This window comes from Bradysia coprophila, unplaced genomic scaffold (genome assembly GCF_014529535.1).
Source record: "Bradysia coprophila strain Holo2 unplaced genomic scaffold, BU_Bcop_v1 contig_561, whole genome shotgun sequence".
NCBI lineage: Eukaryota > Metazoa > Arthropoda > Insecta > Diptera > Sciaridae > Bradysia > Bradysia coprophila.
In genome coordinates, this window is record NW_023503807.1 from 764,038 (window position 1) to 782,271 (window position 18,234).

Sequence of the window (18,234 nt, forward strand, 5' to 3'; positions counted from 1 at the left end):
TGATGTTTATGTTACCTTTATTTTTGGCTCAGAAAATCCATAAAATTTTAAAATTAAAATAAAAACCATCATCGTAAAACAGCAGGCAATTAATCAGGAATTTTTTTTTTCAACATCTTTGCGTGTTTTCACGGGATTAGTGTTCAAGTCAAAAGAATTTTTTCTCTCTCGACCAATATTTATATTTTCACGTAAACATCTAAAATCCACGCAATGTGAATCTATTTTTGGTTTCAATTTGACTTTGATGTGGCGAAAGCAATGTTATGAATATGATTCATATTTCGAGATTCTTAACGATGCGATGTTATTACTTGGAAGGTGTGCTGTTTCAGTGGTGGATGTGTGTGCGACTTTAAGATTCAGTTTTGAAAGAATTGATTCAGTTTTTAGGTAAAATTTTCAATTTAATAAAAAAATGTTTCGATTAAAATTAGACGTTTACAATTTTTTCTCTCTTTATCGTAGAATATTTACACAGAATTTGATACAATAAAAAAAAGTATTTCCCTTGACATCATACTATTGTGTATGCGCGTTGTATTCATCTTTAACAATAATAATAACTTTGGATGGTTGACTTAACAAAATTTGTCGATTCACAACAATTTACTTTCCGAGCAAAATTTTGCGACCAGCGCCCATATTTGAACCAGCTTGAGTGGCACCTTTATTTTGGCCAGCTTGCAATCCAATAATTGTTTGACCAGCAGCTAATTGTTCGTCTGTGAATTCACGTTTGCATTCATCAGCTGGTTTCGGTCCTAGATTTGGTCCAGGGAACGATTCATCCTTCCATGTCTGTTAAAAAAAAAAATATTTCGCTTTGAAATAAAACAAATTTCCTTTAACACCATTGTCTTGATTCACTTACTGCACGGCCGAGAGCGAACAATGTGTTTGTCACTTGTGAAATATCCTTCTTTTCGTACAGATCGACGGTTTGGAAAACGTCTTGATCAGGTACACCATATGATTTGAGGGCTTTCTGGAAGTTGTTGATATTTTCCATCATCTTGAATTGACCACCGGATTCGTTAATTTTGGCTACTGATCCTGGCTTAATTTTATTGATCAATCTGCAAAGGACTTGGCCATCCTTAAGCACATCCTCGTAGCTTTCACCACCTGGGAAGGCGAGACCAAGAATAGCTTCAATCCATTCTTGGGCCTCTTTGTCTTTCACTGGATCACGCTTTCCGGCGATCTGTTGATAGTTTCGTGAGAAATAAATATTTTTTTTATCAAATTCTGACTCAAACTATCACAACACAATATAATGTTTGCTTGTTTGTAGTAGCACAATTGCACAATTTATATATATCTTCAGATTCTTACCTTAGCTTTCACTGCACGTTCTAGAGACATTGTCGATTTATTGATTTTCCTTTTGCTTTCTTTCTACTTACCACTGTGCTCACTTAGAGTCACTATTACAAACTGATGCGGTTGACGTCGATGCTGGACGCTTTTAAAGAGCACAACGGCAATCGCTTCGATGTTTCGCGAATATTACGCCTCCGCACTAAAAAAAGAATTTTTTTTTCGAAAAATGAAAATCAGAGAATTTTGTTCGTCGCGTCATCGTGATGGAAATACAACCATTTTGATGATTACAAACTTGTGTGGAATGATTTTTTTCCTCATTTGCTGCAGAAAATACTTAGATGGTCCGGCAATTGTGACTTGTGACAAAAAATCTTTCATTATGATTCAAATGTTCGATTTTGTTTTTCATCTAATCTACAAATTTTCGCGTTTTAAAAATAGCTCCTTAAAGTCACTAACACTGGCGAGTCTATTTTTAATTTTGGATTTTCTTTTTCTTCAGATTATTAATCAAATTGTATTTCGAGAATCATGGTCTTTTTGTTAGTCATACGTCTATGTTTACCGTTTCAACAATTGCATTCAACGGTTGTGTTCACTGCTTTTCATTATAGTTCGACTCCATTGTGAGAATGAATGAGATAAAATGTTTCAAGTAATAAATTACATCAATTGAATAATTTTAACGGATCTCTATAGCCAACGCGAGCATTTCTACTGTGCACGGTGGGAAAAACATGTTCGACGTTGCTTATTATTTTGTTAATAATTTTTTTTTTAAGATCACAAATTCGCATTGTTTTGACGCCGAAATAAAACAGAGAGTCTCTCGTGCTCGGATTTTCGGAGCTTTTTTTGTCTTTACAATTTTTTTTTGTTTATTAATATTGAGTTGGTCAGGTCAGGGGAATAAGTATAGTTAAACTGCGCAAACAATATACCGAATCGTAAATTATTGTTAGAAATGAAAAGGATTAACCTTAATTTCTATAATTTGTGTTTATGATTTTTTCCTGATATAAATTTTGGTTATATTTTAGTTGTATGTGTGCTGCAGAAAGCGTTTTATTATAACACAGAAAATGAATCATTGTCAAGATCATTGTGGTATCAATGTAATAAGCTTAAGAAGTGTTTGTATCCTCATTTCAAATTAACTATTCGAGCAACAACATTTCAATTGAACAAATTGTTGGGAACATGAACATGAATTCGGTTTACACTGTGTTAGGGACTGTCCATAAATGACACACAACGAAAGTGACATATTATAAAAATGCATTGTATACTCCGTAACTGAGTTTTCGTTTGGGCTGAACAATAAACATAATTTCGTTCAAAGACAAATTCTCAGGGAAGGAGGTCTTGCATTTCGCATTTCCATTTGGGGGAAATGCATTCGATTTCGGATAGAAGCGAGTCGAAAATTTTAAATTTTCGTGGACACTGCCCTTAGAGAACTAAACTAGCAATAAATAGTGCAAATTTAGACGCATTTTATATTTTATTATAACGTAGTGAAGTGGAGCCCTGGTGTTTTTGTGAATTTTATTTTGAAAATTTATTAAATTCCTAAAATTTCAAAATATTTTGAAAAAGTTCTGAAAAATTTTGATTTACTTTTCGGAATTAAAATGTCCGAATAATAGACCATGTGTTGGTCACCTAACGATTTATCTTGTACAAAAAAACTTATAGAGATAATCATGCTAGCACGTTAGTAAGTGGGCGTGACGCAAGTCCTCTACTACAAAATTGCGTACGAAGACAGATTTCATAGATTCCTATTTAAACAGCTATATATCGCTATATTTAACTATATTTCACTGTAAATAAACATTTCTTAGAGGAATATGATATTATATAGCTCTATATGCCTGTATATAGCTCAATATAGCTGTATATAGGTATATATAGATGTCCATATAAGGAATCCCTGAAACCCCTCACACTTAACACATTATTTCCATGTTAACAGAAACTCTCTAAGCATCATTTTTCCCACTTTATATCGTTTTACTAAAATCCAATATGGCCGCCGGCAGCCATTTTGTTAGGAGACCGGAAATAGTACCGACGCTTTACATTCGTTAATACCTTTCAAACAAAAAAAAATTCATGAAATTCGGTCAAAATTTACTCGAGATATTGTCAAAATACACCACGTTCACTGTACTTCCGAGTAGCCAGATAAGAGCTCACTCCAAGAGACCTAGCTCACGCTCCGGAGAACATAATTTCATAAATTTTTTTTCCCCTGATTGGTACGGTCAATACCTATCTAATAAAGCTAAAACAGACGAAATATGTTCAAATGTGGCCGACCTACAAGCAAAAACTGCTTGCCGCCCTGTGCCTGTTCCACACCAAGGGGTCTAACTCACGAGTCGGTCATCCGATTTCCATAAACTTTTTTTTCGTCGATCGGTATTGTAAATACCTTTTATTTGACGTATCACTTACAAGTTTAACGTTTAAATGTCCGGAGATATCTTCGAAAAACCGTAAAGCACTTATTGGGCCACAGCTCGGGAGGGGTCGATCCAAAATCACTCATTCGATTTTCATACAAAGTTAAAATTTTTAACGGTCAAAATTTCTTACTACAGAAAATATGTAGGGTCCCAACTTCATAAGACCCTATTTGGCCCAAAAGCACATTAAATTACCTGTCAAATGATACCCCACACGACCATGTACGTTTTGTGTACCTCGAGAAATTTCAGTAAGAACAGTGTCGGTTGAAACCTTCAACTGCACACATTTCAGTGTCGATGAATTTTAAACCCGTAAGTCCCTATTCGGCTCAATAGTACATGTGATTACCTTTCTAATGACACCCCACACGACCTTATACGGCTCGCAAGTTTTCGGTTTTTGATCACCTTTCACCAGTTACACAAACTTCGAAGAATTTTTAGACCCGTACGAAGTACTGGGGTCTTATAGGTTTACGCATACGTTTGTAACACGTCGAATTGGACTCCCTGAGTAAGGGGAAACCTATTGTGGTTGTCTAGAGATGCCAAATCCGCGAAAAAAAAATGTCCGTCTGTCCGTCTGTCCGTCTGTCTGTCTGCACGATAACTTGAGTAAAACGCATCCGATTTTGAAAATTCTTCTTTTTCCCGTTTGGTAATGTCAAAAGACAGGCTAAGTTCGAAGATGAGTGATTTTGGATCGACCCCTCCCGAGCTGTGGCCCAATAAGTGCTTTACGGTTTTTCGAAGATATCTCCGGACATTTAAACGTTAAACTTGTAAGTGATAAAAGGTATTTACAATACCGATCGACAAAAAAAAGTTTATGGAAATCGGATGACCGACTCGTGAGTTAGACCCCTTGGTGTGGAACAGGCACAGGGCGGCAAGCAGTTTTTGCTTGTAGGTCGGCCACATTTGAACATATTTCGTCTGTTTTAGCTTTATTAGATAGGTATTGACCGTACCAATCAGGGAAAAAAAAGTTTTTGAAATTATGTTCTCCGGAGCGTGAGCTAGGTCTCTTGGAGTGAGCTCTTATCTGGCTACTCGGCCGTACAGTGAACGTGGAGTATTTTGTCAATATCTCGAGTAAATTTTGACCGAATTTCATGAATTTTTTTTTTGTTTGAAAGGTATTAACGAATGTAAAGCGTCGGTACTATTTCCGGTCTCCTAACAAAATGGCTGCCGGTGGCCATATTGGATTTTAATAAAAGTGATATATCTTGGGAAAAATGATACTTAGAGAGTTTCTGTTAACATGGAAATAATGTGTTAAGTGTGAGGGGTTTCAGGGATTCCATATATGGACATCTATATATACCTATATACAGCTATATTGAGCTATATACAGGCATATAGAGCTATATAATAGCATATATTTATCTGTGAAATGTTTATTTACAGTGAAATATAGGTAAATATAGTTGACTTCGTACGGGGCTGTCTATATTGCCTCCGGCAATTTAGTTGTATATGATAACAAGGCAAAGAGTGGATAATGTAAGTGATTTTAAAGGGAGAATAGTTTTTCAGCAGAGAAGAAAATGAAGTAAGAGAAATGAAGAGTTTCACATTAAAGGCTTTTGATACGAATAGGTGTTTCGTACGGGTCGGCGTTAGCTATGTTTTTAAACGTGGTTTTGGCTTCTAGGGTATACCTTTCTAGGCACATATAAAAAAATCAACTGGAAAATGCGTCCGATTTCGGTAGGCAGTTTTTCAAAAGAATCCCTCACCGCAAATCACGGTCTAGTAGTTCTTTTTCCAATTATATTTTTGTGGTCATCAAAATTTTATTTGATTGAATATAATCAATAAATCGTAAACATCACCAAAAATATTGAGAAGTTCATTTCTGACTGTGCCTAGTTGCTAAGAAAACGGAGAGTCAGATTGATCATATATTGAGTTTTACGTAAATACAAAATAAGATTCTTAAAATCGTCGTATTGTGGTCTTTCACTGCAAAACAAAACGTTCTCTTCGGCAGGAGTAACGAAACGATTGTCGATTTCGGTATGTCGTGTTTCCCATCGTGACTCCATTCATCTTTTTCGATTCAAATAACCGTTAGTTTTATCCATAAAATAATAATTAAAACTTTCTGCAATATAAATCCTTTAACCCTTTCTTTATATCGTTAATCCCTTCCTCTCATTCTTCTGTGTGTAGCGACATTTATGTGCTCAGAAGTATATCATTCACACAGTGTTTCTCTGATTAAAATTTCTCTGTTATCCTACACAGATATCTGCCATGCAAAAATTTAATTGCGTATGCCAGCAATGGTATACTGTGAATTCTCGTGGTTATACACCGTGTTAAAAAAAAAGGATTGAATGGAGCACACAGAGCACCCATTTTAAGCGTAATGAGCGGCATTTATACAATTTGTTTAAATTAAGCGGCAACAATATTCGTGATTATATTCTGCGTACAATAAAACGTGGTTTTATGACGACTGAATTTGGTGGCACAGTTATGATTTTTAAAATTACATTTTTATCGCTAAATTGATGATCGTTTTTTTAATAACGAATACACATACGTTTCCATTGGTTGATTTCGTGTATTCGTTTTTGGATATGGGTTGAAGTAAAATTGGGTGGTTTGGTTAGCATTGATTTTGAATTTACCGACTTTAAAGCGTTATAGTAGATAAAGTAAAAACTGGTCTATTACTTCAAATTGATAAAAGTTTTTTTTTCAAGATCTTTTACTTCAACAGACTTACCATACATTATGTTATCTAAGCCCACTTAGTCATTGCACATTTTTCGTTGCTGATAATAACGGATGATATTACTCATGATTTTAAATTTTAAGTGATTCGTGAGGCCATCTACTCCTAACGAAACACGCTAACAAATGTCTATTCAAAAGTAACACACACTCTCTTTGATTAACTAAAAAAAATTGTCAAAATGAAACGAGAAAATTTTTTCGAGGCAGATGTGCCCACAGCGTGGTGCCGTGGTGCCACGCACTTGACATCGAAATCACAAATCACGTGACTCAGCAATGTTATCTATCATAATTCATACCGTCCTCAGAACAACTAAACTAAAACTGATGGTCGTACAAACACAAGGAAGTCTCCGGATCATTGCTACACCATTTCATTTCCCCTATATGTGTATAATTGCAACATTATGCTTACCCAAAAATATAACATTACCATTTTCGAGTGGAAGAGATACACATATAATGGCAAAACAAATGCTTTAATTCGAAATGCATACCCCTGCCACGCGACTTAATTTAAAGTTAATCATGTAAGTGATTTTGTTTGTTCATGCACTTACAAAATAGAAACATTTTACGGCGATGCAGTTTTATGGAAGCGTCTCAAGTAAATGCTTTATATACATATACATACCAGTTGTTTTCTGACCTTGTGCGATCGTTTTCGTTTTAAAAATTAATGAAAATCCTCTCTCTTGCAATGTTTTCGTTCAACGATTTTATTGTTCAATAATCTTACCGTTTCGTTACCACCATTTTGCCCCAAAACAATGTCAAACATTCTCGAAAATTAATTCAAATCTTTTTAAATATTCCGGTTGGATCGCATCACGTTTAATTTACTTTTATATTTTAAACTTTTGCTATTCAAACATTTCAAAATTTAAACTTCTCATACCAAAAAACGGCAAAATATATCTTGTCACTAAAATTTCCAATCTTCATTCTTTATACCCACACTGAACCAACCACCCAGCTCTCGAAAAAGTATATATCCGAAAAACCGATTGAACAAAATACACATTGATAATTTTCCATTTTATACCCCGAGAAAATTTTCAGAGAAAAGCCAATGTTCGCCCATTTGCCATTTATTTGCTTCACTCTTGAATCAACATGGACTTTTGGTCTGTGTCGCTCTTTTTAGTCTTTGTTCGTTTATTTTATCCCATTCAGTGCTATATGACGGCGAACAGGAAAAAAAAGATGTGTATGGATGGATATATAAGCCACTGTCGTATTATAAGGTTGAATTTATATTGGACGATTTTTCCGAGCAACATTTGTTGGCTCACTCATGAATTGTTTTCAATGTATTCCCACCGTTCACACTCTAATAAATACGTTTAGTACTCCCATATAGATATATGAGTATTATATATACACTCGAAAATCCCCCAAAGGCACAAAGGTAGTTGGGGGTGACTCATTAGTTCTTCAAACACGGGGACAGTTTTGGTGTGCGCTTTGACAGGGAAACGCTTGTTCTGGTTGTTTTATGTTATAATACAGCATGCAACGTATATATTCATCAGTCAAAAAACCCTTAAAGGGTAAATGTGACGCAAATCCTTTCAGTACATTTTTTAACCATTTTCCTAACAATAGGTTCCTCAACATCTGTCACTTGTGACGCAAATTTCTTGTTGTTCCCTTTCAAAAAATTTTTGATTCAATTTTTTGTAGATAAGACTTTTACGTAAGGTGCACAATGTGTCACTCTCAGCGATATCCGTTATTTTATAAGTAAGTTAAAGGATTTGCGTCACATTTACCCTTTAAGGATTTTTGACTGATATCACCACTTTTGTAAGTATGTCATTTCGACAAAATCAAAAAACCTCATGGAAATTAAAAAAATCTAGAGAAATCAGTTGTCATCCCAAAATTTAGGAATCAACATTGGAACACCACCCTTATATCGCAAATAACCCAAATCCATCAAAAAATCCGATAGAAGTTAGGAAGTTCCAGAGGAATCATATGTCATCCTAAAATTGAAGAACCAACATAGTGAAAGTTTGATTCCAGGAATTTCCAACAAGAAACACTTCCCAAAACAACACTCACCTTTCACCACATGACCATCAATATCATGCACCAAAATATACAACACACACATACCTTTTATATGGCGTTTGTATGGAGACTTTGGGGAGCTCCAGCTCCCAAGATATGGGTTTTTTTCAACTTATGAAAATTTCATTCTCATTTTTGGGCCATTATCAGCCTATAACCAAAATTTCAGGAACATCTATAGAAACGTTTAGGAGTTGCTGGATCCACTTTTCCATAGGAACTAAGTAACTAACTAACGTAGGCGATTTGCATTATGAAGGGCATCTATTTCAAAAAAAAAACAACAGAAGATTCGATACTTTTAACGTAGCGAATTGGCAACGGACACATTAGAATATCTATGAGTAAGTGTAACATAGTAAGCGAATGAAGGAAAAATCATCTTGCCCAGCCGCGGATTTGAACACGGGACCTCTCGATTATTCCCTTGACTGAAAGTCAGGGTCTTATGAAAGAAAATACCCTTAAATGTCCGTAACGCTAAGTTCACTTTGATATTTTGAAAATGTTCTACATTGGCAAAAAACGTTAAATACAGAAAACGTCCGTACACTTGTGGACTCGATAACTCGAGTAATTCTTTACCGATTTGCAAAATTTTGGCTTTAATCGACGGAGAATGAAAATCATGAGGTTAAGTTCGTAGATGGGCAATATTGGGATAATGAGATGGGAGTAATTCTCAAGAGAATTTTATTCCTTGTTACCGCGATAACTTCCCTAATTCTTATCAGATTTTCAAATTTGTTGCGTTATTCGACGAAGATTGAAATTCTTGAGGTTGAGTTTGCAGATGGATAATGTTAGAACAACAAGATGGGAGAAATTCTGCACAGACGCTTTTCCTTGTGGACTCGATAGCTCGAGTAATTCTTTACCGATTTGCAAAATTTTGGTTTTAATCGACGGAGAATGAAAATCATGAGGTTAAGTTCGTAGATGGGCAATACTGGAGTAATTCTCAAGAGATTTTTCTACTTGTTACCGCGATAACTTCCATAATTCTTATCAGATTTTCAAAGATTTTGTCTTAATCGAAGAAGATTGAAAATCTTGAGGCTGAGTTTGCAGATGGATAATGTTCGAACAACGAGATGGGAGAAATTCTACACAGACGCTTTCTCTTGTTACCGCACGATGCACGATAACTTGAGTAATTTTTACCCGATTTTCAAATTTTTTGTTTTAATTGACAGAGAATGATATTGGAGTAGTGAGTTTGGAGTAATTGTAAACATAACTTGTTTACCACGACATTTTTGCAACGGATTTCCAGAAAAATTTCTTATTTGACGAGTAGTGAAATTCTGGATTTCTGGTCTAACAATTAAGAAGTACTTCCCAAAAGAGTTTTTGCTTGCTCGAGAAACCGATAGCTCGAGTAATTCTCAGAGGCTTCAAAAATCAATTTCGACCAGTAGCGTAATTCATGTGGTTAAACTCGAACATTGGAATTTAATTGGACTAGTAATCTGGGATATAAGACAATTTTTGCGTGAAATCCGTATTCTTAAAAGAATTTTTTTCGTTCCTAAAATGTTTGAACGAGTGTGAACTTTGTGGCCAGAGCGAAGCGAGGGCCGTAATTCACACGAGTTATATTTTTTCAAGAGGTAGGCAGGAAATACGCCAAATTATACTCAGACGCTTTTCCTTGTTATCGTGATAACTTAAGTAATTTTTACCCGATTTTAAGTTCGTAGATGGATAATATTGGAGTAGTGAGGTTGGAGTATAATTGTAAACACAACTTGTTACCGCGACATTTTTGCAACGGATTTCCAGAAAAAAAAATTATTCGACGAGTAAGTGAATCTGGATTTCTGGTCGAACAATCTAGAAGTCTAGAACAATCTTGCTTGCTTGATAACACGATAACTCGAGTAATTCTCAGAGGCTTCGAAAATCGCAGATTTGAAAATATTAAGTGTTTTCGACCAGTATCGTAATACATGTGGTTAAATTCGAACATTGGACTTCTTTGGACTGGTAATCTGCGATATACGACAATTTTTGCGTGAAATCGCGTTCTTAAAAGAAATTTTTCGTTCCTAAAGTGTTTGCACGAGTGTGAATTTTGCCAGAGCCGTAATTCACATGAGTTTTTTTTTTCAAGAGGTAAGCAAGAAATGCGCCACCTGTTCAGCGCTTTTAGTAGACTATATAGGAGACTCAACTTAGGAGTAAGACATCGCTCGCTGGACCTTCAACTCATAGCTCTTTTTGTTTCTTCAGGAAATTAAATAAATATGAGTAAAATGAAGCATGTGATGACTGCTGTTTTCTAAATAAAAGAGACATCACCTTTTCATGTGACTTTAGTTTTGTTATCTCAAAAACACCACCTCATTTAAAAATGGTTAGAAAACTAAGGCTGGAATTATAGAAAAAAAATAGCCAGTCAAGGGACCTGACCCACCCAAGAGGTGGGGCCTAGTCAGTCGAGAGCTCTAGCGCCAAAGCCACGGGTTCAGACAAAGTTATGTTGACTTCGAACACTTTTTTGTTGTTGAGCATGCCAGATTGAATGTGTGATGTGTGAATAGTCTATACATAGATATTACATTGGGCTTTGTGTATGGAAATTAAACAGAAGATTCGGTATTTTTAACGTTGTGAATCGGCAGCGGATACATTAGAATATCTATGAGAAAGCGAATGAAGGAAAATTCGAGATTTTGCTTATTTTCATACAAACATCAATATTTCGAAGTTCAATATCTCGGCCGATTTTGAAGCTGCAGTAACGTGTGAACTCATATGGATTCCTAGATTCCAGATATCCTAGTTCAGAGGCCATTGTAACCAAGGGGAAGAAGTCAAAAAGTTGCTCTAAATATGCTCCGCCGTCCTAGAAAAAATATTTTTTTTACCTTTTTTGGTTGTGGACTAGCGTCACTCATTCACTCAAGCTTACTAACGTGCGGGCATGATTGTACGTATCTGGCTGGTGTTCGTTATTTATGATGTTTATGTACACTGTGATGAGGGATTTTGGGAGCAACTGGATCATTTTTGTACGATGTATACGATGTGGTAGAAAAGGTATAAATGAAATACAACTGTTTACTGAAGTACTACATCAAAACATGTACGATTCTCTCTGTGTCTTTAAACTAAGTTGACATACAGTTTAGGTGATCAATGCATTTCGATTTGCTGGCATCGCCGAGAAACGATGTGTAAAAATGAATTTTTTCACAGAGGAACCGAGTTAGGCTTATTGATGAAACACAGCGCAAAGTAGGGTAACGACACTGGTTACGAGTTCCTTCGGGTTACGAGCCCTTAAAGAGAAAAACTAATGGTGCCACTCTGTGTATTGGGGAGAGACAAAACACGAGCTCGTAATCGAAACAAACAGCGTTTGCGAGAATCATAATAGTATTTTAACTAGCAAGAATTTTAAATTGGTATCTTGGCTCGAGGTGACGAAGACAAGAACCTTGTTTACGACACCGAGAATGAAGATTGATTATGACAAAGGAATTCAGGGAAAATGAAGCGAAAATATTCTGTAATGGTTCATTTTAACAGAGGGCAAACTGTCATGTATTGGTCAACTTTCGCATGGGGAAAGCAATAAAAAACTATTTCTCTACGTTTGGAACTATTTTGTAGATAAAACAGAAAATGCCAACTGGAGTTAAATATTTTGAAGTGCCTCCTCTTAACATAAATATTAACCTCACTGGCGCTGCGTTGTATTAATTTGAAATTTACGTGCATCGATTTAAATTTGACCTGACCTGTTTCAAATTTAACTTGACCTGACCTGACCTGACCTGTTTCAGCTTGACCTGAATTGACCTGATTCATTTTGCAAATTCTTTTTTGATTTTTGTTGTTTTCGACTTCTAAAATTTTTCGTCTCACGTTTTCACGCACGTTTTCCATAGGTTATAGTAAAAATTAGTAAAGATCAGGTCAAGATAAATTCAGGTCAGGTTTCCGATTTTTAGGTCAGATCAAAATCTATCAGTTCAGGTTCAGGTCAAATCAGGTTTCAGGTTGACCTGACCTGTTCCGAGACTTAAGTGCAATGCATCCTACATGTCGAAACAAAAAATTTCGCAGCAATACAATACGGTCTTGCGGCCAGAAAATGCGAAAACGGGGCCGCAGGTTCGAGTGAACACATCAAATATTTCGCACAAATATCTCCTATTTAAGAGTGATATCGCCAAGACTTCAGGTGATTGGGGAACAAGCGGTCTCCGATTTTAATGAGTGATAGCTCATTCGATTCGTCGTTTAATTCTAGCGAACACGTATCTGCCATTTTTTTGAAAAAAAATTTACTTTCTGCGAAAAAGATTCAAAAGTGAGGACATGTCAGAGGGTAACGAAAACAGTTTTTTGGCAATAACTCAAGAAACAATTATTTTAAATTATTGTAATGATGTACGAATGTCGGCCTTGGAAAGACCTACAGGTAGAGTATACGCACAGCTTGGTGCGAGTATATCCGCGAGAGTTATTACTAATAATATAGTGAATGTTCGGAGAGTCCGCCTTCTCTACAGCTTCTATGTTCCGCGGAACTGAGTATGGGGTGGTGTAGCTGGCCTCACCCACTATCGTCCCACATATAAATGAAACCAGAACTTTTGTGCTGCAAGCCTACCGAAGTCTTGTAAAAAAAGTTGGTGCCAAAATGCAGATTTTTTCCTTCTTTCTGTGGGCCCAACTGCTGGAACAGCGTCTGGAACGCTTCTACGGGAGTAATTTTATATCATCTACTATTCTGTTACCTTATACGCTTCGCTATGTCGCGAACATATATCGTTACAAAATATTCAGTGTTAGTAATATCAAGAGAAAAATTATTAAATTTTTCTCGGCGGATTTTACTCAAATAAAGTGTTAGCGTGTAGGGCATGATCTCAGGACTCCGGAACAATAATTAGTTTTTTATGTGGAACAATATTTGCTACGGGATGGGAGTTCGGAAAACCATTTGCTCTCAGTTGATCATATCGTTTTTCCAAACTTCCATCCCGTAGCAAATATTGGTCCGTTTGAAAAACTAATTACTGTTCCGGAGTCCTAAGATCATGCGCTATACGCTAACACTTTATTTGACTAAAATCCGCTTAGAAAAATTTAATAATTTTTCACTCGAATTACTAACACTGGATATGTTGTAACGATCTATGTTCGCGACATAGCGAAGCATATAAGGAAACAGAATGGTAGACTATATGAAATTATTCCCGTAGAAGCGTTCCAGACGCTGTTTCAGCAGTTGGGCGTACAGAAAGAAGGAAAAAATCTGCATTTTGGCACCAACTTTTTTTACAAGACTTCGGTAGGTTTGCAGCACAAAAGTACTGGGTTCATTTATATGTGGGACGATAGTGGGTGAGGCCAGCTACAACACCCCATACTCAGTTCCGCGGAACATCGAAGCTGCAGAGAAGGCGGACTCTCTGATCATTCACTATATTTTTAATAATAAATATCGCGGATCTACTCACACCAAGCCGTGCGTATACTCTCCCTGTAGGTCTTTCCAAGGCCGACATTCGTACAACATTACAATAATTTAAAATAATTTTTTCTTGAGTTATTGTCGAAAAACTGTTTTCGGTACCCTCTGACATGTGTTCACTTTTGAACACTTTTCACAGAAAGTAAATTTTTTTTTGAAAAAGTGAAAGATACGTGTTTCCTAGAATTAAAAGGCGAATCCAACGAGCTATCACTCATTAAAATCGGAGACCGCTTGTTCCCAAAGTTACAAAAATCACCTGAAGTTTTGGCGATATCACTCTTAAGTTCAATTTTAAACTTTTAAACAAAGTTTAACAAAGAATTAATGAAGAGGCTTTTAGTGCGCCATTGCATAAGAAGTAGACACGAATGTAGTTTCTACACCGTATTTTCTTATACACAATGACACCCTTACTTGCTACTTTCTTCGTAAACCGACTCGACCGTGCTTAATGTGTTTCTCCACATAAATGCTGAGATAAATTCATTTCAAAATGCCATTCAAAAAGAATGATTATGACGACCATTAAATTCACTTATTCTCTACCATAGTCATTGAGATTGTACATTTAACGATTATGTTGCGAAGTAATAGACCGGTATGTGCACTGCATGTACAAGCATATAATAAACAGACAAATTCGAAGAAAACTACTCTGTTTAAATGTACGGCAAATAAAAATTTATTTTTGTTGGAAAATTGAAAATTGGAAAATATATTTTTACGTTGCAAACAATAATTTAGTGCTGGTCCCACATTTGAGATTTCGGCTTTTATACGAATCGTATGGGCAATTGCTTATGACAATGCATAAAATCGCTTTTCAGCATCAGTTCCAACATCCATAAATTGTTCATTTACCGAAAATTGCATTGTGCATTCGAAAGTGCACACGTATTAGATAAATGGACAGGCTAGACATATTAAATGGCATGAAAATGTTGATGACTCCATTTTATATTTTTTGGTGAACAATTTATTAGATTAGATTAGATTAGATTAGATGGGAGGGTGTAAGCCCAGCACCTAAGCCTCAGATGGGCCTGTTGTGCTATTGTACAAGTCTCTTGATCATATGGACTGTGATTTTACATCATATCTCTCCCGACTTAGATTGTTCACAAATCGACCGTGTGTTAACGTCCCATACGTTGTGAATTCTCCAAGCCGTGGGTGGTATGCGAATACCACAACCATCACTAATTGACCTGTACATTTTCCCAAAGATGGCGCTATCAACATTGTCATGTTGTAGCTCTTTCTACTATTGACATTATGTCGATATGGTTTCTTTTATGGAGAAAGCGAATGTTGGGTTTTTTGATATTTCCGACTTTGTTACGGTTACGGCTATTAGTTTTAGGTAATAGCAAGTGTCTAATCACCATAGGCCATGAGTTGCCTCTTCGTATAAATCGCCATGCCACCATGTGACTGAACTCGTTCTGGCGTTGCAGGTTGTAGCGTTTGAATGATTCGTATTTCGTCATATCCCTTGACATCCATACAACGTATCAATCAATAGATCTGTTAAACCTCGCGGTCATTTTGGAGTACAAGATAGTTTCTGTATCTTGGGATTGTACCACAGCAAATTTGTAAAAATTTGCTATGTGGTTTTGGGGTGTCAAATGAGAACCCGAAGCGTTTGTACCTTACCTGCACTAAAATTGACTGCCAGATGCCATACGGCAATGTGTCATTTTCGTACATTAATCGAGCACGTAATTTAGCATTAGCTTCTGGTAGAGTCGATTGTTAATCCGTAAACCGACGCCACGAAGCACATGTTAAATAACAAAGGAAATAACACAATTGTTGATATCGCACAATGAGGCGAGAACGACTTTATTGATCAAAGAGAAAATGACCTACGAGAACAACACTTTGACTTCGTTAATAAAACCTTTAAAATAATTTCACCATTTAAACATTACAGCAAAATAAAAACACCAAAGCCGTAAAAGTTGGCACAGAAATTAGACAAAATCGAAAATGAATTCACACACAGCCACACAAAAGAAACACTTTTAGAGAGCAACGCATAAACACGTCCGTTCTCTGTGACTGCCGTTGTCCAACCCCCATGGTAAAAGCAAACTGAACGTCGTATATTATTTGATATTATTCAATATGTGAAACGGAGGGAAGCTGAACAAACGTTTACATCTACTACAACATGAAAATATTGAAGTCTTTTGTCTCAAATATGACAATACAAAATGAATCTATCGATGTACTATACCGTTGTCAGCAGATAGTTCAATAGTTCAATCAATTTACTAAAATTCAAAGTTGATGAAATACATAGAGTAATAGAGTATACAGCTCGGTAAAATAGTATGTGAGCTAACTGAGTCTAAGTTTTCAAACAATTTATTAGTTAACCGTTCGATTTAAAAGCTGTGAAATGGCAATTCTAACGAATATGGCGTGAATGTTTGTTTGTTTTTTCGTGTGTTCTTGGTGATATTGTAAATTACAAATTTGAGTTGATGGAAAAATATTTTGAGCATTTTATTATAAATCAAATTCAATGATTCTGTTGACGGGAAATGAAGAGTACTTTAACTCGTTCATAGTCGGAGGGCATCGTTTTTAATAAACTTTGTTTTAAGGCCCGTCATTGGGAAATGACAGGACAGTTTCCCGAAAATGTATGAAAAATTTTATCCCAAAAATTCACCGAAAAGATTCAAAGAAACTCACCCATGATGCTTTCCATTGTATTCGTGCATCGTCTTTTTATGTCCCCAAAGCATTTTTAAACACTAAAACACTTTTTACTCGATGCAAAAACAAAAAGTTTTTTTTTTGTTTTGTCGCGACAAAACACAGAAAATATTTCGACACAACTGTGACACTCCGCTATTATAAGGACTAGAATGAATGTTTGCTGTGTTCACTTCGGCGGTAAAATATTTTCATTCAAAAAAGTGTCCGACACTTCAACGATGGTAGACATTTATTAAAATTGTAACCTCTCCCACTTCTTTAGTAAGCTAACAAGACTTCTCTGAGTCTAATTATGCCACCTCTTCGAACAAAAATATCGACTAAGGTCGAATAATTCTCCGCTGAGCTTTAACAAACCTCCGCTGAGCTCTAATAATTCTCCGCTGAGCTTTGACAAACCTCTAATGAGTTCTAATAATTCTCCGCTAGGCTTCAGTAAGAGTCCGTCAGACCTTAGGATGTTTTAGTAAGGCAATGAAGCTAAGCGAACACTCATTAAGCATCAGCGGATACCTAATAATTGTTGCTATGATTTAATAAGACTCCACTTAGCTTTGGCAGATCTCCGCTGAGTGTCCGATTCGCTCCATTAAGCCTTCCTGCAACTTGCTTAGGCCTAACGGACACTTCCTGAAGCCTAGCGGAGAATTATTAGAGCTCAGCGGAGGTTTTTTAAAGCTCAGAGGAGGTTTGTTAAAGCTCAGCGGAGGTTTGTTAAAGCTCAGCGGAGGTCTGTTAAAGCTCAGCGGAGAATTATTCGACCTCAGCCGATATTTTTATTCAAAGAGGTGGCATAATTAGACTTCGCGAAGTCTTCTTAGCTTACTAAAGAGGGACGAACATTTATTTACGCAGTCTTACGAGAGGCTAAATTTTTAATAAATGCTCTCCCATCGTTGAGAGAATGTCCGCTGAGCTCTAGTAAAGCTTTAAAAAATGGTCGATGAACATTATTAAATGTATACGCTACCCTTTGTCAACTGTTTGATGATTGTTTTTAAACGTCCGACACTTTTTTGAATGAAAATATTTTACCGCCGAAGTGAACACAGCAAACATTGATTCTAGTACTTATAGTAGCGGAGTGTCACAGTTGTGTCTAAATATTTTCTGTGTTTTTGTCGCGACAAAACAAAAAAAAACTTTTTGTTTTTGCATCGAGTAAAATGTGTTTTAGTGTTCAAATATGCCTTGGCGACCTAAAGAGACTATGCCCGAATACAATGGAAAGCAGAAGAGGTGAGTTTCTTTGAATTTTTTCGGTGAATTTTTGTGATAGAATTTTCCATACATTTTCGGGAAACTATCCTGTCATTTCCCAATGACGGGCCTTAACATAAATGTAAATCTGAAGAACTAATA

At 36.1% G+C, this 18,234-nt stretch overlaps 1 protein-coding gene across 1 annotated transcript; it reads right to left on the reverse strand.

Moving 5' to 3' along the window:
• Positions 1 to 381: 381 nt before the first annotated feature.
• Positions 382 to 1,499, reverse strand: LOC119083179 (muscle-specific protein 20). The gene is made up of 3 exons (XM_037192839.1): positions 1,339 to 1,499; positions 875 to 1,207; positions 382 to 801 (listed from the first exon to the last, which is right to left on the reverse strand). The coding sequence occupies exons 1-3, from the start codon at positions 1,366 to 1,368 to the stop codon at positions 610 to 612; spliced, it is 555 nt and encodes a 184-aa protein (XP_037048734.1). The 5' UTR covers positions 1,369 to 1,499; the 3' UTR covers positions 382 to 609.
• Positions 1,500 to 18,234: the final 16,735 nt, after the last annotated feature.